This window comes from Macaca mulatta, chromosome 9, assembly GCF_049350105.2.
Source record: "Macaca mulatta isolate MMU2019108-1 chromosome 9, T2T-MMU8v2.0, whole genome shotgun sequence".
NCBI classification, from domain to species: Eukaryota; Metazoa; Chordata; class Mammalia; order Primates; family Cercopithecidae; genus Macaca; species Macaca mulatta.
Genome location: NC_133414.1, coordinates 30,814,041 through 30,840,323, shown reverse-complemented (window position 1 = coordinate 30,840,323; position 26,283 = coordinate 30,814,041). Strand labels below are relative to the sequence as shown.

Here is a 26,283-nt window from a genome sequence, read left to right as displayed (position 1 = left end):
GGTCCTTCTCCATGAAACCTGATTTCTCTGACCGAGCAAAGCCAATTCCGTATATGGTTTAATAAGTGTCTAAAAGGTCTCCTTAGTTCCAACGCAGTGGGATGTCCTTGCCGCAGTCCTCTGCTGCTGAACTCTTGGAACTGATTTGATGCCTGTATTCAAACATGTATGAAACTGACTTACATATCACACGGTTAGTAAAGTTATTGGAGAGCTTTGAGGCTTCATAAGAGTGTTTGGGGCTTTATTTCCTATCCTGCAGGAAATCGTTAAAATTTGGGCTCCCTTTGTCACCTATATGTACATACCATCATTTTCTAAGCTATTATTTCAAAGCAAATTTCCCAACTTAGTGGTATTCATTTTCACATTCACTTCATCTTAACCTCTTGTCATCAAACTTATGGATTTAGCTTTTCTTTTTCTCAGAACCTTTAGGGATCCACACTTTTATGATGAGTACCTAACTCATTATAGGTACATAATGAATGTTTGTGGAAGGAAGGGAAGGAGCGAGGCATGGAAATCCCTGAATTGTGATTAACTCAAATCTTAGTGGGGAATCCTTTCTAACACATCTATTCTTACCTCATCTTGGAATTGTGAAAAGATAAGAGAAGATAGTTTACTCTCACATTAAATTATTTGCCAATTTTCTGCATCAGATCACAGAACTGGATAATCGTGTTTAAACTCCTTTAACATGAGTCCCAACCCTTCTTTAACAGAAGCACCTCCTTAGGCGCAGAGTGGCTAAGTAGAACTGGAGCTGAGAACTTGAACCTGAACTCAGGTTTTCCAACTTCTAGCCCGGACTTTTATCTTGATGATTTCCTGCTTTGGTTTCTTTTCTTTCTTCCATCTTAAAAACCCTAATATATTTGCAAGTGGGTTCTTAACTACCAAATGCCACTGCCCTTGTCCACACTGACATCTGTGAAAATGTTCCCTAAGAGAGTACGTGACTGGTTGTTGTACCTAGAATTCATTGAAAATAGCTATCGGGGAGATTTTTGTTTTGTTTTAATGTTTTGTAATTTGCATCTCCCCGCCATGAGCCATTCACTCCCTAAGGATCCTTAGCAGGGTGGGGAGCACTTTCACATAGTGCCACTGCCTGAACCACCAGCAGGGGGAGCCATGGCAGCGGGGTTTGCCCGGCACCGGCCAGGACAGGGACGGATTTCTCCGGTTGCTTTGGAAACCAGCCTTCAGAGTCAGTCCTGCTTATTAGCTGCGAAGCCAACGGCCTCTGCTAATAAACTCCTCTGATGTCTCTTAAGCATCCTTCTAGTGAGTGATGGTTTCCCTCCCCACCCTGTGATACCAGATTTTATTTATCTTTATCATCTTTCAATAAAGTTTACTTTCTCATGGATATAAACCCTTTGCAGGTCTGGTAATTGAAACAAATTTTAAAACTTTTATTGACATCATCAATCAAATATATATACATAATGAGAAGTTCTTGTAGAATATTACTAACACTTGAGTTTTAAACCATTTAATGGTATTTTTTATTAAATTTTTATGCTGTTATACTTCTCCCATTCACAGGAGGAAGGAGCAGAATCATTCATTCATTTGGTTTTCCTTGCGATAGTGATTGGCATATTCTCTGGATGTTGTTCGTCCAGGGATGCATTGTCATCTAAGTGGCAATGTCATCTAAGGATTTCACATTTATTACAAATGAGTACAGAGAACATTCACATCTCATTTTGGTTTTTGTAAATGCACTAGTTTTCTTTCCAATGCCTTCCACTTAGGTTAGGGAAGCGATACTCATCCTTCTCTTTACTAAGTTTTCTTCTTCCAGCTGGATACTTTCTCCATACCGGAATTCCTCCCTTTCCCTTTCGTATGTCTCTGACCATTTGCCCTTTTAAAGATTCCTCACCCTGCTTCTCAGTAAATATACGAGGAAAAGCATTTCCTGTTTCCACCCACATGGGAGATGGACAGGACCTTCCAACACGCACAGTCAGTCCAGACCTGCCCTGGTCTGTGGTTTCTTCTGAAAGGTTGGCCTTCCTTGGATTACTGTCTGTATAATGTCCCCAAGGCCACTGTCCCTCCCTCCCCTCAGCCTGAAGGAGAGCTTCAGTGCTGAGGGTCACTTGCTGGCGAGTGTGACACAGCTCATTCTGCAGATGGCACCAGTGCACTCTCAGCTGCCCCCGCCATCCCCAGAGGGCCTCAGAACTCACAGCTGCGTTTGCCCAAGTTAACGTGTCATGGACATGTTTTCCCACGTCTTCAGCATTCATTTTGGAATATCAGCTTGTCAGCCACTACAGTCCTTGGAAATAATAAAATCTTGTCTACATTTGCAGTTGGTTGTCCCACAGTTGCCGTACCTGTGAAGTGTGTGTGTGTGCGCCTGCATGTGTGTACATTCTTATATGTTGTGCCATCTACCCTGGGACTCCTGGAGATTCATCAGGGTCCCAGAGATTTCCAGAAGTGACCTTGAGATGCTCAGTAGCTCGTCTGTGTGTTCCGCAGGTTTGGCGTCACCCACTGCCATAACCCCAGTAGCCTCACCCATTTGCAGTAAAACAAGAGGCACCACACCCGTTTCCAAACCCCTGGAAGGTAAGTCGCCAAGGCCCCGGCCACGCCAAGCCTGATCAGAAGAGGCCTCAGTGATGCGGTCTCACTGACAGTTTCTGCTCGCCTAGATATCGAAGCCAGACCAGATATGCAGTTGGAATCGGACCTGAAGTTGGACAGGCTGGAAACCTTTCTGAGAAGGCTGAATAACAAAGGTACCTACTAGAAGCCAGAAGGCTTTGCTCTCAGAATCTTTAAATCCTAATTCTGATTGCTTTTCTTCCTCAGCTAAATTGTTTTCTTTCCATTATGGCTTTACTAAGTCATACTGTAATCATTATCTTTGTTGTTATCTTCAAAAAATGAAGTTTTGGTCAAGACTGATTAGATTAACAAGCCCTGATTCACTTGATAACGTACTAAATTGGGGACTTCCAATAATACATTTTTTTCTTGAATCTAAACCCTTGGGGTGTAATCCAATCGGAATTGTGAACTGAGTGATTTTGCTTATAACTCTGAAAGCAGATTATTATATGTCGGCAAAATCAACGTGATCTTGGGCCTGGTGAACTTTAAATTGTTATGTTACCAACTTCCAATAAGGTAAAAGCTAATATTATTTCATATAATCACAAATGATTTCAAAAAGAAAATTATGGCAAATGAATATTGAAATAAATGTTTCAATATAAAAGTCAATGAGGTATACAAAATAAAAGAGCAATATGCAAAAACAGCCTTTCATCTCTTGATTAAAATGTCCATTCCTGGAAACTTACCAAATACTAGGCGCTGGGAGTCCCTACTATTGACAGTGACCACTAAAAGGTTGAAAATAATACAGTCACCACTGAACAGAAATATAAAAGTGTAATTTAATCACTGATCTGGCTAGGCAAGGAATGCCAATCAGCAAAGCATTTATTACATACATGGAGCAGCGATCTAGCCCGGGGGTCAGCAAGCGATGGCCACTGCCAAATCCAGCTGCCCACCTGCTTTTGTTTTTTCTTGTTTGTTTGTTTTTAAGAGACAGGGTCTTGCTCTGTCACCCAGGCTGGAGTGCAGTGGTGCCATCATAGTTCACTGTAGCCTTGAACTCCTGGATTCAAGCAATCCTCCCACCTCAGCCTCCCAAGTAGGTGGGACTATGGGCGTGCACCACCAAGCCTGGCTAATTTTTGTTTCTGTTTTTGTAGAGATGGAATCCCACTATGTTGCTCAGGCTAAACTCCTGGGCTCCAGCGATCCCCCAGCCTCAGCCTCCCAAAGTGCTGAGATTGTAAGCGTAAGCCACCATGCCCAGCCTTGTTTTTGTAAATAAAGTTTTACTGAAACACATCCATGCCCATTCATGAACTATTGTCGGTAGCTTTTGCATTATAACAGCAGAACTGAGTAGTTGCAACACAGGCCCCATGTCGCCCCTCCCCATGCAAAGCCTAAAATGTTTACTGGCTGGCCCTTTTCGGAAGAAGTTTGCTGACCCTTGATGTAGAATGAGGCCGAGGCTGGTTCATCCACCCTCAGCAGAAGCAAGTGCAGGTTCAGAAGCGTTCAGTGGGCTCATGTGTGCAGTAAGGTCAGCCTCCCTCTCTCCCACCATGTTACTGCAGAAGATTTGTTCAGGTGGGAAGTCCTTACGTCAGAGATTAAGTAAGGGCCTGGGAAGCAACCGCAGGACCCTGTATATCACAACCGTGTTTCTTCCACTCCTGGAACTTAAGAGGAAATAGAATTTTTAAACTATTGTGAAGCATAATTGCAGTCTTGTTTTTATAAAACTCTTATGTCATTTTCTTCTTTGTTGATAGTTGGCGGGATGCAGGAAACGGTGCTCACTGTCACCGGCAAATCTGTGAAGGAGGTGATGAAGCCAGATGATGATGAAACCTTTGCCAAATTTTACCACAGCGTGGATTATAATATGCCCAGAAGTCCTGTGGAGCTGGACGAGGACTTCGATGTCATTTTCGATCCTTATGCACCCAAGTGAGTTATTTGGGTCTGCGTCTTTCCTCCACTGAGAAGGGCTTCCTTCGCCTACACACAGCATATCCACCAGGCTCTTTCCCCATGTGACCTCCTTCTTCTAACTCCATCACAGGGGCGTTAGTATTCTAGAACCAGGGCACGCTGTTGCAGGAGCCAGGGGCACGGAGCCTCGCAGCAGATAGAACATGCAGACCAGATGTGCAGGCAGGCAGACCCCGTGGGCCACAGTTGCTTGTCCTGTGCCATAAAGAGGGCGTCACTGGATTTTTCACGTAACTTGAATATTGTTTTGCAGTTTTTAGGGTTACATCACTTAGCAGAGTTCAACGCCTGTCTTTCATTTGACATATTTAATTCTTACTCATAACTTTGCAAAATATTTGGATGAGATGGGCTCAAATTAGTACAGCTCACTAGAAAATCAGTAAGGCATGTTACTTAGCCTCCAATCATTTACAAAATCAATAGATCTGCGGGTTTTCTCAGTGATGACTAAGGGTTTCTCTTCCCACGGGAACATGACGAACCCAACTAGGAAAAGTGATTATGGTATTAGGAGTCCGTCAATTTCAAGTGCCAAGAAGAAGATCCCAATTCAAGCTGATTTCAGCAAAAAGAAAAGTGCCGAGAGGTTTACCCGCTCACTGGCTGAACAGTGCGGAGGCGTTGACCGGCTCACTGGCTGAACAGTTCGGAGGGGTTTACCAGCTCATTCGCTGAACAGTGCGGAGGGGTTTAGGCACTCGCTGAACAGTGCGGATGGGTTGACCGGCTCACTCGCTGAACAGTGCCGAGGGGTTGACTGGCTCACTCGCTGAAAAGTGCGGGTGTGGCCTCGGGTTCTAGCGGCCCCTCAGAACACAGTCTGTCTTGGCTTTGGGCTGGCCGCACTCTCCGTCAGGCAGTGGCCTGGCGGCAGATGGACACCCCAGCTCTGGAGTCACAAGGCTGCCTCCCTGGCCAGCCCAGCACAGGTAGCTTCTCTTCCCAGTAGTTCCAGCAGAATTTCCAGGTTTGATTTTCTTGGCTTCAACTTGAGTCCCGTGTCCATCCCTAAACCAGTCACTGTGGCCAATGGGATGGAAGATGCCGACTGGCTAAAGGCGGGTCCCTGGGTCTCCTCTAGAGCCACGGTGGGGGCGCAGGGAGGTGGTTTCCCCAAAGGAAAATCCAGATGCTATTACAGAAGCAGAGGAGGACACGCTGGACAAGCTCCACCCACGGCAGTCCACCACGCCCATCGGGTCTTTCCTGCGAAATTGTCAGAGTGACATATACCATTTTCTACAAGCTGCTCTTGATAAATTCATTGCATATTCCGGTTTGCTCAATTTGTTTCAGTTTGCATGTTTTAATTTCCTACCTTAAAAAATGAGCCCTTTGCTATTTTCTACTTCAAAATAGTATTTTGGGTATTTGCATACATAGCTGTTTTACCATTTCTCAATCTTCCGCCCATTCAATGTCACTGTTTAAATAGTTGTATATCATAATGTAAACATATATGTATATTACACACTTGACACCATGGTATGTAAAGAGGCCTTTCGGGCACAGAGGCCGGCGCAGCTGGAGGTGGAGAGCGGCAGCGGGAGTCTGTTGGGAGATGCTTCGCTCGGTCTGCTCACCTCCCCAAGTCTGGTTTTCCACCCCAGAGTTGTGAGAATGTGGGGTGGTCACAGATGGTTGCGGGCCTATTTTATTTCAGATATTCTTCCAAAAAGTGGTTTTTTTCAGAGGGAGGCAGTGAGTTGAGTGGAAGTTAGTCGTGGAGAGACAGTAAGGGGACGGAAAGCTATTGCACAGGGAGAAAGTTTAGTCGGAGCGAAGAGGATTATATCAAGGAGCCGTGGTCTGCAAATTCCCGAAGGGCTTGCGGGAGACAGACAAGTAGACATGGGTGTATGATTCCAAAGAGAGAATTAGGACACGTGCATGGGCGCCGTAAGGAGAGGGAAGAGCTTCCTAACTCCCAGAGCTGTCTAGCAGAGCCATGAGCTGCCCGGAAGTACTCCACACCCTTCCAGGCAGAGACCAAGGGGCATGAGTGAGTGGGAGCGTCCGGGCGTGGCTGAGATTTGAACTCAGTGGGCTTGCATCCCTCTTCCATCTCCAAGATTCTACAACTCCATATTAGGGGAGTGGCGGTGGGAGGAGGAGTTGCAAGATTTGTAACAAAATCAGGAAATACCTGTGGAGTCCAAGACCCACAGGTCATCCAGGTGTGGTGTCGCAGACTGGGACCGCGGCTCTGCTTCCATCCGCAGATTGACGTCTTCCGTGGCCGAGCACAAGCGCGCAGTTAGGCCAAAGCGCCGGGTTCAGGCCTCCAAAAATCCCCTGAAAATGCTGGCGGCAAGAGAAGATCTCCTTCAGGAATACACCGAGCAGAGATTAAACGTCGCCTTCATGGAGTCAAAGCGGATGAAAGTAGAAAAGAGTGAGTATTTGAACCCCCACCCTGCTTCTGTGCTGGGGAATGGTTTTTTCCGAAGATTTACTCATTGCTTGGTTTTCTGCCTTGTGAAGGCCAATAATGGTGCTCAGAAGACCCTCATGAAGTAAAAAGGAGTAAGTTTGCACGTACATGTGCACACTTACCTAGACTTTCAAGATTTTTCATGGAAATTCTCACAGTGTGTATCACCTGTTCAACTGGTTAATTCAGATTATCCTGGGGTTTGGTTTTTGTTTTTAAGAGACTGGGGTCTCATCATGTTTCCCAGGGTCATCTCAAACTTGCTGGCCTCAAACAGTCCTCCCACCTTGATCTCCCAAAGTGCTGGGATTACCGGCACGAGCCACCGTGCCTGGTTACAAATTACCCTGTTTTGTTGAGTTTTTTTTTCCGGAAGTTAGAAGAGATGGATATTTCTGGGTATGGTAATTCAGCCATTTTCAGCTCTGTAGATCCTGAACACAATCATTCTCCATTTAATCTTATTCAAGAGCAAGTCATTTGATCTCTTACAGTAAAACACCTCAAATCGCTGGGGTTTCTAATCCTAGATTTTTATATTATTAACTAACACATACGCCAGTGCTTTTCAAATTGTTCTTGGTAGGACCCTGAGCTTCTCGGAGTTGGGATGTGGGCTGGAGGGAGCCGGCTAGGGGCAATGAATGCAGGCGAGGAGATGGGCTCCAGACTCTCACTCCCACTGTGGGCTGAGCCACACTGCTCTCATCCCCAATAATGTGGGGTTCCATCATTCTGAAACAGTGATTTTCTTGGTTTGAGGTGATAGCATGCATAATCTTGATTTTTGGAATAATTTTGCTATAATTTTCATTTTCCCATAACACTCATAAACCTATTTCCTCATGTTTTTCTTAGAAATATAGTATTTAGATGAAGTGGTTGAGTCTTTTCGTTATAACTGGTTCACTAAGAAAGTATATTTTAGACCACGCATGGTGGCTCATGCCTGTAATCCTAGCACTTCAGAAGGCGGAGGCAGGAGGATCACTTGAGCCCAGGAGTCTGAGAGCAGCCTGAGAAACATAGCAAGAGTTCATCTCTACAACAAATAAAAAAAAATTAGCCAGGTGTGGTGGCACTCACCTGGGGTCCCAGCTACTCAGGAGGCTGAGGTGGGAGGATCACTTAACCCCAGGAGGTCAAGACTGCAGTGAGCCATGATTGCACACTGCACTCCAGGCTGGGTGACAGAGCCACATCCTTTCTCAAAAAAAAAAAGTGCATTTCAAAACCACAACACCATAATGAATTGACAAGTGGTGTTATATGTCTTCAAATCTAATCCCAGTGAAATAAATTTCTGAATTTCTCTCCAGCATATACATTTTTAAAAACAATAAGTTGGAGAAATAAATGTTTGTTGGCACAGATTTTACATATGTTTCCTCTGCCTCCACTTTTGGGGGCCCAGGGGTTGGATTAGTGATGACTGAGCGATCTGTAGATGTTTGCTGTTTTGCACTGAAAACCCGTCTTATAATTACAGTCTTAACTCTAAGAGCCGAAGACCTCAAGATACCATCTGGCTGATCACTTTGTATTCAGATAAAGATTAGAATCGAATGATCCCTTACAGAGTGTCTATTTTTTTGTTTTCTTTACATATAAAGGCTTTTGGTGAAAACTGTCTAATAGTCATCTGGCATCTGTACATTCGGGCATCTAAAAGTTGTTAGGATTTATAACAGCTTCCAGTGGAATTGCAACAAGTGAATCCGGCTCCTGGTTTTGTACTAAAGTGGCTGGTCCACATCATCACTCAGTTCTTGTCCCTCTGCACAGGACAGTGTGACACTTGTCAACAAGCGGTTTATATTTTCAATGCTGTATTTAATTCTTAACAAAGTGGTTAAGCACCGAATTACACATTTAATCAAACTTGATTATGTTTTCCCTTTCAGGATTAACTTGAAAAGACAAAGATGTTGAGTCAGTTGTGAATAATTTCTGACTGTAAATATTGTCACTGTAACTGAACCTCCTGAGTTGTCTTTCCTTATTCAACCCGCCCAGTGTCTTCCAACTCCAACTTCTCGGAAGTCACCCTGGCGGGTTTAGCCAGTAAAGAAAACTTCAGCAACGTCAGCCTGCGGAGCGTCAACCTGACGGAACAGAACTCCAACAACAGCGCTGTGCCCTACAAGAGGCTGATGCTGTTGCAGATTAAAGGTATTTCAGAGCAGTCTGGCACGGTGACTCAGGGCCCGTGGTTTCTGTCTGGTCACATAAAGCTTCCTGACTGTGTAATTCATCGCCTGTGCCGGGAAGGGAACGCACGCTTTTTGAGAACCTACTGTGTGTTCCTTGCTATGCAACCTCCTGTCTCTAAGCTTCCCCCAATCCCATGACATAGGAAGTATTCTGCCCATCATGGCTTCCAGAGGCAGGAATGTGTCTGGGGTCCCAGCAGCTACTGGGTGGCAGAGCTGGATTCGAACCCAGGTCCCCCCACTCCGGAATCCCAGCTTTTGCTCCTGGTGCCCCGTGCTCCACGTGGTGGCCAAACATCCATGCAGTTACCAGAGGTGCCCTACGTCATCAGAGGGGCTCTCTGCTCCCTGCCCAGTCCTCCCCGAGTCAGTACAGAACCGGGGAGGAAGACACAGCTTGGGGAAGGAATCAAGGAAAGGTGGATGCAGATGAAGCCCACCTGCCTTGCACTCCAGTGCCCTTCCTGTCCGTAGCCAGGGAGACTCCAAAGACGAACCAGGGGGGCTCTGGGCCATGAGGAGGGAGACTCGGCTGCCTCCTGGCGGCCACTGTATAGATGAATGTTCCAGATGTGAATGGAGGAAATAACCTCTCCCTCCGGGAGGGTTTCCCAAGTCTTTCTGCATGACCGCTGTCCTATTGTGTGTGTTTAAAAAGACCAGTGACAAGCTCAAATAACCGATCTCTGTCCTGAGTCCTAACCCAGAGACTACACGATCAGTGTAATTGTGGAAAGCTCAAAATCAACAAATATTTAGGAGAAGGTGTTGAAAGCCACAGAAGGTGGTGGCTCCATCCTTCCTGTTGAGAGGCCCCTAGGGTTCATAGTGGAAACTCCCCAGGGGAAGATCTGACCCTTCCTGAAGGCGTGGCTTCCCTTGCCTGGGCCACAGATGTAATTGGGTGCAGCAGGTGGCCAGGGGAGAGAAAGGCCCCCGGAGAAGAGTGAAGAAGGGAAAAGGAGCCTGTGCGCTCATCTCCCTGGAAGGGGGAGCCCTCATTAACCCACACACGTGACACTGATAATGGTCCTGAGAAGCGGGTGACATTTGGGAAAGCACGAACCACACAAGCAGCCACTAGTGCCATCATGATGCCCTTTCTAAATCCCCCTGCTGCCACCCTGGGCATGGGCACTCTTATCAGCAGACAAGACTCTTTAGAAGTGAAAGTGTCTGCAGCAGAGATGCTTCCAATGTGGGTGCGTCCTATCCCCGTTCTGTCTGGAAAGACGGTGATTGTCTGCCTTGTGTTCAGGAAGAAGACACGTGCAGACCAGGCTGGTGGAACCTCGAGCTTCGGCGCTCAACAGTGGGGACTGCTTCCTCCTGCTCTCTCCCCACTGCTGCTTCCTGTGGGTAGGAGAGTTTGCAAACGTCATAGAAAAGGCAAAGGTTGGTACCTGAAAAATAAAAATGCTTTAGCTAACCTCTCCTTTACACACCAGTGGAGTGTTCTTCCTGGCGTCAGTCACAAAGCTTCTCAAACACCAGGTGTTGCATTCAAATGAGAAGGGATAGGTAGGATTTCTTGTCCTGAATGTCTCTCTAACAAGCCTTCATTACGTGTTTAAATGGGATGTTTTAGGACTATGACCTACACCCAAGTGTTTAGATCCTGGGTTCCTTCTTACTCCTGTGTAAAAAAGGAAGTGGCCCCCTTTAAAGTCCTTTATCCCAGGTAGCTGTGAAGTTCTGCCATAGACCTAGTGAATGAGACTGTCATGGGGTAAAGCCCAAAGAATGGTGTTTTTTAAAAGCATCACATGTGACCTATTGAAGATGGAGAACTGTTGCTCTAAAGAATTGATACTCCCTGGTCTTTCGGTTACATTTTCTTGAGGTCATTGAAAATACTCAGTAACCAGCATCCATCCACACCCATGATCACAAGGCTTTCCTTGCAGGCACACACTGTTTCTCCCTCTGGTTTTGACACGTGCCACTCTGTCTAGCCAAGGGCTTTTCTACCCAGGTAATTGTATTCCTTTCTTTTCTTAGGCCTCAGAACTTGCAACTTTAATTCAGACAAAGAGGGAACTTGGTTGTAGAGCTACTTATATTCAAACCATCGAAGAAGGAATTAATACACACACTCATGCAGCCAAAGACTTCTGGAAGCTTCTGGGTGGCCAAACCAGTTACCAATGTAAGACTTCATTGTACTTCAGAGATTGACAAGACTTGAATCTCCTTTCATCTCCCTTAGCTCATTCTTCTAAACCAGCTACTTTGCAACGTAAAATGTGATGCCCTCCTGTTGTTCTTATCCCCAAGCTGCTGGAGACCCAAAAGAAGATGAACTCTATGAAGCAGCCATAATAGAAACTAACTGCATTTACCGTCTCATGGATGACAAACTTATTCCTGATGATGACTACTGGGGGAAAATTCCAAAGTGCTCCCTTCTGCAACCCAAAGAGGTACAGTCCGTGGGCTCTGCCCTTCAATGAGAAAGCACATTGAAAGCACTCAGCACAGGCTGCCCAATAAATTAAAGAGTAAGTGCCCAATAAAGATTAGCCAGTGTCAGTACCCATTGTAGAACATTTACAGTTTTTTAAAGAAAATTTGTGATTTCAAACCATTACTGATATCTTAAATGCTAATATGGAATCCAGAATATCATTTAGAGGTGGCATGGATCATTGAAGGCTTTTATGTCTTAGGCAAAATACAAATATTACTTAGCCCTATCTTTTGCATTTTGCATAAACATTATAATAAAACATTTTTAAGTCCTTAAGTTTGAGGAACACTAGATGCACGTATATATAATTTATGGATTTCCCAATTAATGTGCTGTTTTTGTCCTGTCACAGTAGTAAATATTTATTAATTACATACATTTCCAGTACCATTAAGCATGCTAAGTGTTGAGAAAGTGGAAGACACACAGGCCTTTAAGTTTTATTGGGTGGAAGAGTATTAGAATGAATGTAATCTGGAGCAAGGTTGACTGTGTGATATGTATGGGCATTTACATGAGGGAAAAGTCACAGAAAAAGAAATTTTCAGGAATAATTTTACATAGAAAGTGAAATTGAGCCGAGTTTAGAGTTAAGCAAAATTTGAATTGCTGGAAGTGAAGGGAGAAATCATTCTAGGAGAAAGAATAAAATGAATCATGAAAATAAGAAATAGCATTACATTCATGTATTCATTCAGCAAACACTTAGTAATCAACCCCTCCTGTATGTATTACTATGATCTAATCCCTGCCCGTAAGGATCTTGGAATTGTGTACAGGAGGGAAGACACCACTGGACCACGAGTGCCTGGCATATATGAAGTGGCCTCTATGTATATATTAGTGAATGAGCACATGATGGGGGAGGAATCGGGGAGAGAGGGAGGACGTCGACAGGACGATGTACCTAAAGAACTCTTGTGAATTGCAAGTTGTAAGCAGTTTGAGAGTTCAGAGGAGAGAACATTATCTTGGCCACTTAGGACACTGGGAGGAGGAATCATGCCCCCAGGGTGGAGGCTGGCTTGGCGGGGCAGTGCCAGCTGAGATCTCCTGGCGTTTTTGTGTCTGCGTTGGTTGCCCCATTGGGATTTCTGTCTTCCTCCCGTTTGAGTCGCTGTCAGCAGAGACCCTGTTGCACCTGATTCAACTGTTGCACGTTCTTGAAGTTAACAAATTCTTTTGTGCCATTTCTCCCAGGTACTGGTGTTCGATTTTGGTAGTGAAGTTTACGTATGGCATGGGAAAGAAGTCACATTAGCACAACGAAAAATAGCATTTCAGCTGGCAAAGCACTTATGGAATGGAACCTTTGACTATGAGAACTGTGACATCAATCCCCTGGATCCTGGAGAATGCAATCCGCTTATCCCCAGGTACTCCTGCCGCCACCTGGGGACGGCTCCCCGAGCGAGCTGATTCCCTTCGATCCCTCCGTTCTCACCACAGTCCTCTACTCTCGCTCTTTATAGGGTTCAGTTTTCATAAACGGTTATATGCAGCGGACTCTGAATAGTCACAAAAGGAACGTTCTTTAACTTTTATCTAACTATTGTGGAAATATGGATGCTGTAGTCTTCTGGAAGAGGTTTGTTACAGTTGATTTAATGAAATAAGCAAGAAAAGCTGCCAGTTCCCCTGCGGCGTCCCAGGTGCTGCTGTGGCAGACGAACAGCAATTGTTGAAACAAATGCATGCAGATCTGAAAGGCTTCCCGGGTCTGGAATTCAGCCATTGATCTGAAAGTGCAAAAGCAACATGCCTCCTTCTAATTTCATACCTTCCCAGCATCACCCTCAAATTCCAGGATTTATTTGGCAGCAGATGATGTTTATGTCTTTATACCTTTGGGAAGGGAAGAGGGGGAGAAGATGGTATTAAAATTATGATTGCAATTTTAATATTCCCTGCATGTACTGGACTCTAAAGTCATTTTGGCAATTCAATAGAGTATGTGCAAACTCTATGAAAAAAAGAATTCTTACATGCAGAAGATTGTTGTTTTTTCAACTATCAGACCAAAAAAAATAGGCTTTTTAACTATGTGTGCCATTACAATAGATTAGAAACCAATGAACCATGAAACAGCATAGAATATTGGGCATCACACAGTACATTTTAATGTTTTCCATTGAACTGGTCTATGAATTTCAACTTTCCTGCCTAGTTTCCTGCTGTAAAATCCAATTATTGATTTTCTTATTAATTAATGATTGTAGAAACCATTAAAAGGTATGGCAGTGCGATAAGAAGTTTTCAAGTCCCTTTTAAGCAAATGCACTAATGTTTAACATCAGTATGGTAACAACCATTGTTTTAAGGACTGGAACTACAGCTCAAAAGATTTTATTTGGTATAGCAAAGGAAAAAAAACCAGGCTAAAGCATAAAATCTATGTGATGGCCAACTGTATTTAATAATTGCATAATCACAGATCTGGAAGTAGATGACGGAGCTCCTAACCCACTGGTTTTCAACATCTCTGAGACAGAATCACCTGAGGGGCCTTTAAAAAGATGCGTTTGCTCAGCCCAGCCCCAGAGATGTGTTTTGGATTCATGTGAGTTAGAGCTTACGTGTCAATATGTCTTAAAAGCTCCTGGGGATTTTAAGATGCAGCCAGGATTACACACCCAGCCCTTCATAGCAAACGAGGCTGAAACCACTGAGCCCAGTTCCAGCTGTAAGTCAGGGAAGAGGGGAGAGACACACCTGGCTCCTGGCCCAGGTTCGTCCCCCTCACCCTGCAATCTGCCACGTGGCTTGCTCACGACGCTTCAAAACGTAAACGACAGATTCTAAAGCAGAAACCAAGAGCCCTTTCAATCATCATCTTGGCAAGCCTGCAGAGTAGGACTGACATAAGAGACAGGCATTCAGATATTTTCTGATAAAGACCACAGCCTTTCAAGACCGCGTGCATTTTCCATAGGTGCTTATGTTTGGTTCGCGAAGTCCCACAAGAGCACGAGGTGGAAGTGTCTGTGTTCTACGATTTATCTGGCAGCTTTCTTTGAATCAGGCAGCCTTTTTGATGTGCCTCAGCTGTGACATCAGCAGCTGTGGTCTTGACCAAGCAGGAAGCCACTGAGGCAGTAGCACAGCAGGGCAGGAGCAGCAGGACGGGTTGCTCTAAGGGGTGGCTGCATCTCGGGCCGGATTCACAACCGAAGATGGATGTGGAGGGATAAGAGATCGTGCATATTATTCCAGGGCTATGCCCTCCACAGCATATTTTCTCAGCTCTACCTTTATCTAAAATACCTGTGTTCTTGGGGACAGTGTAAATTCTGAAATCTTACGGCCACACAAGACCTCCAGGTGGCGCTGTGCCGTTTTCTTTCCTATCTCTCTGTGCTCTCCATGTCTGCTGCCCTGGCCAGTGGCTTAGAAATAAGTGCACAAAAAGGCACTTCATGATCTATGAAAGTGTGTTCATTTTAGTGACGGGAGAATCTCCGTACTCTGGAGAGCTTTGCTGTAACACGACATAAAATAGTAGAGAATTGAGGGAGGAGCTAGGTAGCTTCCCTATGTCTATTAATTAATTGGAAGGGAAACTTGGTGAGTGTCTGCAGGTGACTGGGCGGTTAAAGTAGACAAGTGAGGTTTCCCTGTGGCTCCTGCCTTTGCCAAAATCCCCACCCAGCGTGCCACCCCAGGGCATCCCAAAGACAAGAATTTGCTAGAATGTGGCCCACGCCTGTAGTCCCAGCACTTTGGAAGACTGAGAAGGAAGGATCACTTAAGGCCAGGAGTTCAAGACCAGCCTGGGCAACATACCAAGACTCCTGTCTCACATAAAAAAAAAAAAATCAGCCAAGCATGGTGGCACACACCTGCAGTTCCAGCTGTTTGCAAGTCTGAAGCAGGAGGATCACTGCAGCCCAGGAGTTCGAGGCTGCAGGGAGCTATGATTGTGCAATTGCACTTCAGCCTGGGCAATAGAGCAAGACCTTATCTCTGAAAAAAAAAAAAAAAAAAGAATTTGCCGGAATGTAAGAGAAGTCTAGTCCTGACATGGTTCATGTCACATTCAAGCATATTTAAGACTCTATGGACACAAAGCTTTGCAAGACTTCAGACTAAAATAACAAAATGTCATTGTTTGGTAAAACGCAGGAAAATAAACCATTTGTTTTATATGTACTTAAGTACTTTGAGGGTTTTTCCAGTAGCTGCATGTGTTTTAGATTCCTTTGTTTAAGCTTGGCTTAATCTTGGTTCCTTTCCTGTCTGTTCTCCCAACCCCCACCCCCACCCTGCAGAAAAGGACAGGGGCGGCCCGACTGGGCGATATTTGGGAGACTTACTGAACACAATGAGACGATTTTGTTCAAAGAGAAGTTTCTGGATTGGACGGAACTGAAGAGACCGAATGAGAAGAACCCCGGGGAACTTGCCCAGCACAAGGTATTCCGGCGACCAAGTCTCAAACCTCAGGGCTTGGTTCGGGTCCCAACAAACGTGGCCTTGATGTAATATGATCAAATCAGGATAGTTTGCATGGTCATCACCTCAGATGTATCATTTCTTTGTGGTGAGAACATTCAGATCTTCTCTTCTAGCTCTTTTGAAATATGCAATACAGTATTGGAAAACAGTCACCCCACTGTGCAGGAGAAAACCAGAGCTCATTCCTCCTCTCTCGTTGTCATTTTATACCCATTGGCCAACATCTCCCTATCCTCCCTCTCCCATCTCCTTCCCACATGCCCTTCCCCATAAAACAGATGCGTGTATCAACACATCAAATCATACTCATAATAATGTGTCAACTAAAATACTTTTTTAATTAAAAAAAAAAGCCATGGACACACACACACACACACACACACACACACACACACTCTTAAAGCTAGGAAGCCTTCCCAGGAATCACTGGTAGAACAGCAGACAGGCCTCCAATTCTAATCTGACTCCGGGAGGTGAAGAGTCTGGTTTGCACCCGTTCTCGGGCATCCATGCGCTGTTGTGGCAATGGGTGTTCAGACCTCCCAGAGTCTTTCTGGAAATGCAGCCTTTCCCTGACTGCAGTTAAACATCCGAGGATGAGATAGAGGATGGAAGCTGTATTTTTATGCTGTCCCAGGAACAGCTGAAGCACCGTTGAGTGTGACAAGGAATGGCTGTGGAAACAGACAACTGAACCGATGTCTTCATGTTCCCCTATAGGAAGACCCCAGGGCTGATGTCAAGCCGTACGATGTGACACGGATGGTGTCCATGCCCCAGACGACAGCAGGCACCATCCTGGACGGGGTGAACGTCGGCCGTGGCTATGGCCTGGTGGAAGGACATGACAGGAGGCAGTTTGAGATCACCAGTGTCTCCGTGGATGTCTGGCACATCCTAGAATTCGACTATAGCAGGCTCCCCAAACAGAGCATCGGGCAGTTCCACGAGGGGGATGCCTATGTGGTCAAGTGGAAGTTCATGGTGAGCACGGCAGGTTAGTGAACGCTCATGGTTTTTTCCAGCTGAAAGAGGTCGGCCCAGCAGCCCTGCAGGAGCCAGCTTCCCCGATGAGCCCTGTTGTGCTCTCTGCTGGCTGTGTGCAGTGGGGCACTGCAGTCACGTGCCTTTGAGAGCCACCTAGTAAACCACAGAGATGAAAAGAAGTAAGGCCGAATTCCTAACAACCTAGCATTGCCAAGGCCGCTGGTGTTCACCTGTAGAAATTGAACTTGCACATCAAGTCTTCTCGGCTCCCTCTCTCTCTCCCCTGCCCCTGTCCCCAGAGCTTTTCTGGGAAAGAGATGATTGGCCTCTCAATGATATTTTCCATGTGGCTGTGTGCTGCTTCAGTTAAAGTGGTCAAGTACAGCATATCTTCGTGATTTAAAGCTGGAACCAAATGGGCTGTAACATTATAGTCAATACACGCACGGAAGATTGATTTGAAAAGTGAAAGAGGCTGTTTCTCCCGAGACTGAGAGCACGGATGGTGCTTTGTGGGTCTGGTGTAGTAAATGCAGAGTCTAAACTCTCCTCGGTTCCTGTTGGTGACAGACCCTATTGCAAAACACTCGCCTGGATGCTCGGCGCTGGGGAAAGGGGGAGCCCGGTGAACTCTAGAGAAATCACCCCTTTCCTTGCCAAGGAGGAGCCTTTCCCACAGCGCTCCTCACCCCTTCCCATTTAGGAGAGCATGCAGGTCACAGGTCTGTGATTTCAACTCAGAAGAGAGTTTTTTCGCCTCTTTACAGCCCCCTTGCTGTGCAGGTGCACCTGCCCCCGGGGCCACAGGAAGCACAGGCAGCTGTTTGCTGATCAGAAAACTGCAGGCTCAGAACCACGTGATTTCTTTCCTGATTTATACAAGATGTATCTATTCATCAGCTGACATTTCCTGAGCACCTACTCTATGGAAGACACTTTGTAGGGACCAAGTAGATATTTCGGACCCTGTCTCCAAGACGCATGTGGTATCAATGACATAAAGCAAGTGCAGGAACAGCCAGCAGGCGGGCCTTGCTGAGTACATGGCCGATGGGGTTGCGTGCTGTGCAGAGCCAGGCTGTGGCCCAGAGGTCCCCTCGCCCCCTGGGGCATGATGCTGGGGGCTTTACCCTGTCTCTAACTGAGTGCCTACCGGGCTCCGTGAGACTTGTTCTGTTGTGGTGCTAATTTCTCAGATGAGGACCAGGACAGTAAGATCAAGGAACCTGCCTGAAGCCACACAGCTAGCAGGCAGCAGAGCTGGACACTCACACCCAGGCCTGCCTCTTTTCAAACCCAACTGTGCTGTTAACCCACTCTGCGGGCAGGGAGTCAGAGTGGGGCTCCAGCACAGGATGTGGGGAGCCATGAGTTTGGTTACAAGGATGGGCCAAAGATCCCAGTCACCAGACCGTGGAGCAGGTCAGGGTTGAACCAGCGGCAAGGCGACTTGACGTTGAGCCGCTGAATGCATCAAACTTCAGGAGCTTCTTAAACAGCAGGAATGGGCTCTTCCAGGGCCCAGGCAGCTCCAGCCTCTCCTTCCAGGGAGTAGTGGGGTGTCAGACAAGGAACCCCAATGGGAGGGACATTTCTTTCTCTCTTTTCATTCTTTTTTTTTTTTTTTTTTTTTTGAGACAGGGTTTCACTCTGTCTTCCAAGCTGGAGTGCAGTGGCAGAATCTCGGCGCACTGCAGCCTCAACCTCCCAGGCTCAAGCCATCCTCATGCCTCAGCCTCCCAAGTAGCTGGGACTATAGGCACGTGCCACCATATCAGGCTAATTTTTTATTTTTTGTAGAGATGCGGTCTCATTATGTTGCCCAGGCTGGTCTCAAACTCCTGGGCTCAAACCATCCCCCACTTCAGCCTCCCAAAGGGAGTGGCATTTCTCATCTGCTTAATTTCTTATGAGCAAGCAATTGGAACTGCTCCTTTCCTTTTTCGTAAGGAGCCATGTCCCTTGAGGGAAAGCCACAGGCACTGCGGCCCTACAGCCTGGGATTCAGAATCTCAGGCCCTCACTTACCAGCTGTGTGGGCTGGGTAAAGTTACCCTGTCTGAGCCTTGGTTTTCTCAGCTGGAAAACAGGGATTATAGTACTCAGCTCACAGGACTTTATAATCAGGTATATATGACGTTTAGCAGGTGCCTGGCCTGTGTTCACATTGTAGGTGCAGGAAATACTCATCACTGACGTGTCAGCAGGAACAGCATAATTACTGTTTTTAACTTGAGGATGAGATAACACGGATCTCCCCAAAATAATAATTTCCGAAGAGTCACTGTCATGGATTTCCGCTCTTGCTCTCGTGCAGAGGTGGCATGTACAGTGATCATCTCTGATGCTGGTTACCAAAGACGACAATAATAGGGAATTGAGTGTGTTTTGGGGCAGGCAGATCTCTTCACCTTTGGAGTAATGGAACTGGGAGCTTTAAAGAACAAATTAAGGCACTTGGAGTTCCCGTTCCTAAAATGCAAAAAGGGAAATCGTGTTGTATAAAACCAGACATAGTTTAATTTAACCATTTTCTTTCTTTAGCTGCTAGTTATGAGGGGAAAAAAAGGTAATAGTGAGTGAATGAATGAGTAAACCTGTTAAAGTCAATTAATTAAAAATAAAGCGAAGAGTTCAAAGACTTTCATGGACTATTGACTTGGAGGCCCCTAGGAAATATGATTTGACCCAGGTGATTCCTTTCTACATTTCTTCCCAATAAACACAACGGACATCTCCCAGCCAGCTCCAACATCTTTTCCAGCTGACTTACAACTTAGAAAAAGTCCAGCTTTAGAGAATTATGTTAAAGCAGGGAGCATTCAGATTCCAGACCATCCCTCCAGCAGCAGAAGCACAGCCCAATGGCACTTGCAGTCACTCTGTAGCCAACGCAGAAGCTCTGGCGCCTTGGTGACACTCGTCCGGCTCCTCTATCACTGGTGCCCACAAGAGCCACACCTGCAAACAGGACCGAGTCAGAGCTCAGGCAGCACTGCTGGGAGAGGGTCAGCACACCTGCAAACAGGACCGAGTCAGAGCTCAGGCAGCACTGCTGGGAGAGGGTCAGCACACCTGCAATCAGGACCGAGTCAGAGCTCAGGCAGCACTGCTGGGAGAGGGTCAGCACACCTGCAAACAGGACTGAGTCAGAGCTCAGGGAGCACTGCTGGGAGAGGGTCAGCACACCTGCAATCAGGACCGAGTCAGAGCTGAGGCAGCACTGCTGGGAGAGGGTCAGCAAAAAGCAGCAGCTGCACAGGTGGTAGAGGCTCCGCTTGGCCGAGGCTGGCCGGCCTGCTGGGGTCAGTGTCCTGGCCCAGCGCCTGCAGGGTAGGGTTGCTCGCACTCCAGCAGGGTCAGGGGACAGCTGCTCGAGGGGCCCAGGGATGCTGAGCCAGGCTGATAGACATCAAGGGCCTGATAGATGTCTAGTTCCTATAAATAGGTGGCTCTGGTGCAAGAATACCTAACCATGAACAGTCTTCATATTTGTGTTTTCTGTTATTCCTCAATAGAACTACTAGTACCAAACTTATTCTTGAAAGTGCCTTGATGGCATAACATGTCCACACTTTAAATTAGGTAACTAATCACGGCTGTAAAGAGAATAGCTGGCAGGGCATGGTGGCTCACATCTGTAATCCCAGCACTTTGGGAGGCTGAGGCGGGCAAATCACGAGGTCAGGAGTTCAAGACCATCCTGGCCAACATGGTGAAACCCCCATCTCTACTAAAAATACAAAACAATAGCTGGGCATAGTGGCAGGCACCTATAATCCCAGCTACTCAGGAGGCTGAGGTGGGAGAATTGCTTGAACGCAGGAGGCAGAGGTTGCAGTGAGCCAAGATCATGCCACACGGCACTCCAGCCCAGGCAACAGGGTGAGACCCTGTCTCAAAAAAAAAAAAAGAGAATAGCCCAGAAGTTCTTACCACTAAAAATTTAATCTTTACATTACCAGAATTAAAAATGAATACACATATGAAAAATTAAGTTGCATATAGGACTAAATTTGGGTATGTGCAGGAAAATTGTAATGAAAACTAGTGAAATGTTTGCTTCATAAAATATCTTTAAGGAAAGAAAATTCTAGACTCACACTTGTAACCCCAGAGTTTTGGAAAGCTGAAGTGAGAAAATCACTTCACATTGTTTGAGATTAACCGGGGCTACATAGTGAGAGACCCTGTCTATACAAAAAAATAAAAAATGAGCCCAGCATGATGGCATGCAGCTGTAATCCCAGCACTTTGGGAGGCTGAGGCAGGAGGATCACTTGAGCCCAGGAGTTCAGGGGTGCAGTGAGCTGTGGTCATACCACTGCACTCCAACCTGGGCAACAGAGCAAGACCTTGTCTCTAAAATAAAAGTAATTTTAAAAAGAGATACAATTCTGTTTTGGGTATATACACTCAGGTCTCTTTGCAATGCTAGGACGTGATGTTGATTATTTAAGTGTGAATATGTATTTACACAATGTATTTGAGTGCTAACAGATTTCAAGGTCTTTATAAACGGTTATGATCTATTTGAAACATATCTTTCCTCAGTAATCTATTTAGTGCAACAAATGTTCACTATTTGAAGAGTGAGATTGCTATTCAAAGGCAAAGTGTTGTTGCTAAGTTAGCAGAAATTTCATCATTGTCTTGTTCATCATTATCTTGTTCGTCATTGTAGCCCCGAATCCTGAAGTCCCCGCTCAGTGAATATTTGTTGAATGCGTGAATGAGTGAAGGGAATCTAGAGTGAGACATATTCTTACAGGTAGAGATTTGGATGTCTGTAACGACGTCTAAAATGCCCATTTGGCCTATAATTCCAGCACTTTTGGAGGATCACTTGAGGCCAGGAGTTAGAGACCAGCCTGGGTAACATAGTGAGACCCTATCTCTACAAAATGTTAAAAATAAAAATTAGCCAGGCATGGTGATGTAGTTCGAGACCATCCTGGCCAACATGGTGAAACCCCCATCTCTACTAAAAGTACAAAACAATAGCTGGGCATAGTGGTGGGCACCTATAATCCCAGCTACTCAAGAGGCTGAGGCGGGAGAATTGCTCGAACCCAGGAGGCAGAGTTGCAGTGAGCCGAGATCATGCCACACAGCACTCCTGGGACTACAGCATGCCTGTATTCCCAACTATTTGGGAGGCTGAGGCGGGAGGATCATTTGAGCCCAGGAGGCTGAGGCTGCAGTGAGCCATGATTGTGCCATTGAACTCCAGCCTGGGTGACAGAGGGAGACCCTGTAACCTCCCCATGACTGCTCTCCACACCAAGCAGTCTCATCTGCCTCCTGTGCTGCTCATGTTTACTGAGTGCCTGTGTGGTGCCAGCAATGGGGACCATCAGCTGTAGTCCCAGGAGTGCTGTGTGGCATGATCTCGGCTCACTCCAACTCTGCCTGCTGGGTTCAAGCAATTCTCCCGCCTCAGCCTCCTGAGTAGCTGGGATTATAGGTGCCCACCACTATGCCCAGCTATTGTTTTGTACTTTTAGTAGAGATGGGGGTTTCACCATGTTGGCCAGATGGTCTCGAACTACATCACCATGCCTGGCTAATTTTTATTTAATCCCGGCAGCAGCCCTGGTGACAGACATGAAATCCCAGATTAGTTTATGCTCAAGTGATATGTCAGCAACTTATCTCCTCATTTCTGACAGAACTTGAAAACTTCAAAGTTGTATTTTTTACTAGAATAGTTTTAACAGCCTGCAGTTTTTCCTTTGTACTGAAAGCTGGCCCTGCTAGTGTTTTTAATATCTTTTCCCTACCAGCTAATCTCTTGCCGAAGAGTGGCGTAATATGGAAAATGCGTTTGTGTCTGTGTGAGCCCTGGGTCCTGCTCTAGCAGTCACCAAATACTTTTTTTGTGTGTGTAAGAGAGTCTCACCCTGTCACCCAGGCTGGAGTGCCATGACACAATCATGGCTAACTGCGGTCTCAAACTTCTAGGCTCAAGTGATCCTCCTGCCTCAGTCTCCCAAGTAGCTAAGACTACAGGTGTGCAACGCCACACCAAGCTAATTTCTTTAAATTATTTTAGAGGTGGGTTCTTGCTATGTTGCCTGGGCTGGTCTTGAACTCCTGACCTCAAGCAGTCCTCCCAGAGTGTTGGGATTACAGGCATGAGCCACTCACCTGGCCTCACCAAATAGTTTGAAGAAATTACTCTGTCGCACACTTGGAGTGATCTGCCGCCCCCTCCGGATGACAGGTCTTTTTCTCAGGGCACCAAGAGGGCCCCTCAGATCCTTTTCCCCCTCGTTGGAGCTCTGAGTCAGGAGCTGGAAGGAAGGTGATTTCTCTCTTCTCCTGGGCGTGACCAACCTTCCCTCCAGGTGCCAATGGTTTCTCCCCAGCCCCAGGCCTGAGGCTGTCTCTGCCACTGGTCCTCGCAGGCCCTGGGGAAGTGAGCCGGACATTTGCTTCTCCTCAGGTGTGTCAGCTGCTGACCTGTCCGTCTGCCGTTCTGTGTTTGCAGTGGGAAGTCGCCAGAAGGGAGAGCACTCGGTGAGGGCGGCTGGCAAAGAGAAGTGCGTCTACTTCTTCTGGCAAGGCCGGCACTCCACAGTGAGTGAGAAGGGCACGTCGGCGCTGATGACGGTGGAGCTGGACGAGGAAAGGGGGGCCCAGGTGAGTCCTGGGGAGCTCTACACCCCAGGGACTGAGAGGAGCGTCCTCTCCTGGAAGCCGATGGCGCTCGGCCTGGTCCCTCCCAACATGATTCTGATAATGGAAGACCATGTCACCCAAAGCACTTCAGTCCTGGTCTGGCTTCTGCAGATTTCAGGCTGTGCCTCCCATTTCTTTCTTCCTCCCACTTTTTGTAAGATGATCCCAGAGAAAATGTTGTATCTGCAAATAGGAAATCCACATGACAAGTGCAGATGGCCGATGGGTGACTTTGAAAGGTTTCCACCTAACCAATCAAGGCACTGTGTGTGAAACAAAGAGATGCCATCATCCACTTCTCACAATGGTGGTGATTTTTTAAAGAACAGATCCAGGGCCAGCTGGCAAGGCCTCAGTAGGATGAGGATGCTGTGTTTTGGGTGAGAAGTGTAACTTGAGCAGCCATCCTGAAATTTCGTCACGAGAACCTTAAAACTTTGATCAGTTGTTCCATGTACACGAATCTACCTGAAGGAAGTATCAGGTGAATGTAAGGACTGGGAACGACCATCACCTGTATTCACGGCAGCCTGAGTGGGTTTTCTGGAACAGGTCAGACTGGGTCACTCCCTTGCTGTCTGCCACACACACTGCAGTCTAAGTGGCTTCCCGGGGCTCCAGCACCTTCGTGGTGGGCCCCGGGCACCTCTCCAAGCTCCTCCTGCTCGTCTCCTCCACCCAGGCCACTCCAGCCTCTTCCTGTTCCACAGACCACCGCCGTCCACTCACCTCCTGCCCTATGCCTCATTCCACTATCTGGAAACTTCCCCTGCCTACTCCATACTGCCTCTACATACGTACCCCTGTGTACTGCCTCTTATGAGGCAGGTTTCTGTTCAAATGTCACCTGAACCCTGCCCCCAACCCCCGCTCTATCCAGAGCCTTCTCATTCTCCCATCATTCTCAGTCCCTGCACTTGATCCCTTTATTTTCACAGCACTTCTCACCACCTAAAGCTACATGATCTCCCAGGAGCATGACAGACCGTGCAGCCCTGGCCTTACAACCCCACGGCCTTCTAACCCCAGGGCCTGCATCGTGCCTGGCAGGGACTGCTGCCCAGATCCGAGGCCTGCAGACATGTCTCTAACATTCAGATGATCTCTGCCTGGGTCTCGTCCGCTCAGTACAGAGTACCAGCCATTAAGATTTAACTCTGGGATTCTTCGACAACAGGACAATGCCATGTGCAAACCTCTTTATTCTCCTGGATGAATGAGTAACAATAGCAGGGGGGAAGGCTGCAGAGACATTCTTGCCAGAAATAGATCCACACTCACCCGGCCTTCCACTGTCCCAAGAACCAATCATGTTCCCTAAAAAATATTTTCTACTATGGACTATGTTTTAGAAATGGTATTGGTAACAGTTGCATTTTAATTTATTCCTAATAATCATTTCAACTACCCCTTTATTTTTTTTTTAATTACTTAATAGATTTTTTTTTTTTTTTTTTTTTTGAGACGGAGTCTCGCTCTGTCGCCCAGGCTGGAGTGCAATGGTGCGATATCGTCTCACTGCAAACTCCCCCTCCCGGGTTCACACCATTCTCCTGCCTCAGCCTCTGGAGTAGCTGGGACTACAGGCACCCACCACCACGCCCGGCTAATTTTTTTTTTTTTTTAGTAGAGACAGGGTTTCACCGTGTTAGCCAGGAAGGTCTCTATCTCCTGACCTCATGATCTGCCCGCTTCAGCCTCCCAAAGTGCTAGGATTACAGGCGTGAGCCACCGCACCAGGCCCCCTTTATTTTTTTTTGTAAAGACCATGAGTGAAAATGCTTTTATCATGCCTTCAAAATCAGCCTCAGAGTGTGAGTCTTAATCTCTCTCATGTGAGCATTTTACCTGTTACCAATCCAGTGGATGGAGAATCATTTTATTTGTATTTGTATTATTTTTTTGAGACAGGGCCTCACTCTGTCACCCAGGCTGGAGTGCAGTGGCACCATCACCGCTCACTGCAGCCTTGACCTCCCAGGCTCCATCAGTCCTCCTTCCTCAGCCTCCTGGGTAGCTGGGACTTCAGGCGTGCACCACTACAGGTGTGAGCCATGATCCAACCCTGGAAAATCATTTTAGATATGAAATACTGCCAAGAAATGGCAATTGGTTATGCAAAATGGGCACTGAGATTGATAAATTAACTCACAGTGAGAAATGCTTCCCCTCAGTGCCCCCTGACTACCAGCTCCAGGAAACATTTCTTTAAGTAACGGTGTCCTAGAGGGAGGTGACTCAACCCTAACATTATTCATGGTGCAGATAACACCCGAAGGAAAAGCCTTCTCTAACAGCAAGGGAGAGGCTGAGTGGACTGCTGGGGTGGCCGCAAACCATATATTTTCCCTAGAATGATTACCAAGTCAGCGATGAGTCATTCTCATTGCTGAGAGCTATCTTGTTAACAATGTGTTTATATCAGTCTTGTGACATCAGTA

The 26,283-nt window shown here is 46.5% G+C and overlaps 1 protein-coding gene and 1 long non-coding RNA gene across 51 annotated transcripts in view; one reads left to right on the top strand and one right to left on the bottom strand.

Moving 5' to 3' along the window:
- The window catches only part of LOC695267 (supervillin), a 271,952-nt gene that overhangs the window by 232,410 nt on the left and 13,259 nt on the right, over positions 1–26,283 (top strand). For all 50 annotated transcript variants that reach the window (XM_077946150.1, XM_077946143.1, XM_077946148.1 and 47 more), the window contains 12 exons: positions 2,509–2,598; positions 2,685–2,771; positions 4,374–4,551; positions 6,822–6,994; positions 9,050–9,205; positions 10,505–10,641; positions 11,248–11,395; positions 11,524–11,669; positions 12,917–13,092; positions 15,985–16,129; positions 16,892–17,168; positions 23,652–23,803. In XM_077946150.1, the coding sequence (XP_077802276.1) occupies positions 2,509–2,598; positions 2,685–2,771; positions 4,374–4,551; positions 6,822–6,994; positions 9,050–9,205; positions 10,505–10,641; positions 11,248–11,395; positions 11,524–11,669; positions 12,917–13,092; positions 15,985–16,129; positions 16,892–17,168; positions 23,652–23,803 (1,865 nt within the window). The remainder of the gene's footprint in view (positions 1–2,508; positions 2,599–2,684; positions 2,772–4,373; positions 4,552–6,821; positions 6,995–9,049; positions 9,206–10,504; positions 10,642–11,247; positions 11,396–11,523; positions 11,670–12,916; positions 13,093–15,984; positions 16,130–16,891; positions 17,169–23,651; positions 23,804–26,283) is intronic.
- Positions 12,044–15,684, bottom strand: LOC144331093 (uncharacterized). The gene is made up of 2 exons (XR_013397979.1): positions 15,556–15,684; positions 12,044–13,561 (listed from the first exon to the last, which is right to left on the bottom strand). It is a non-coding gene; the product is annotated as an uncharacterized LOC144331093 (long non-coding RNA).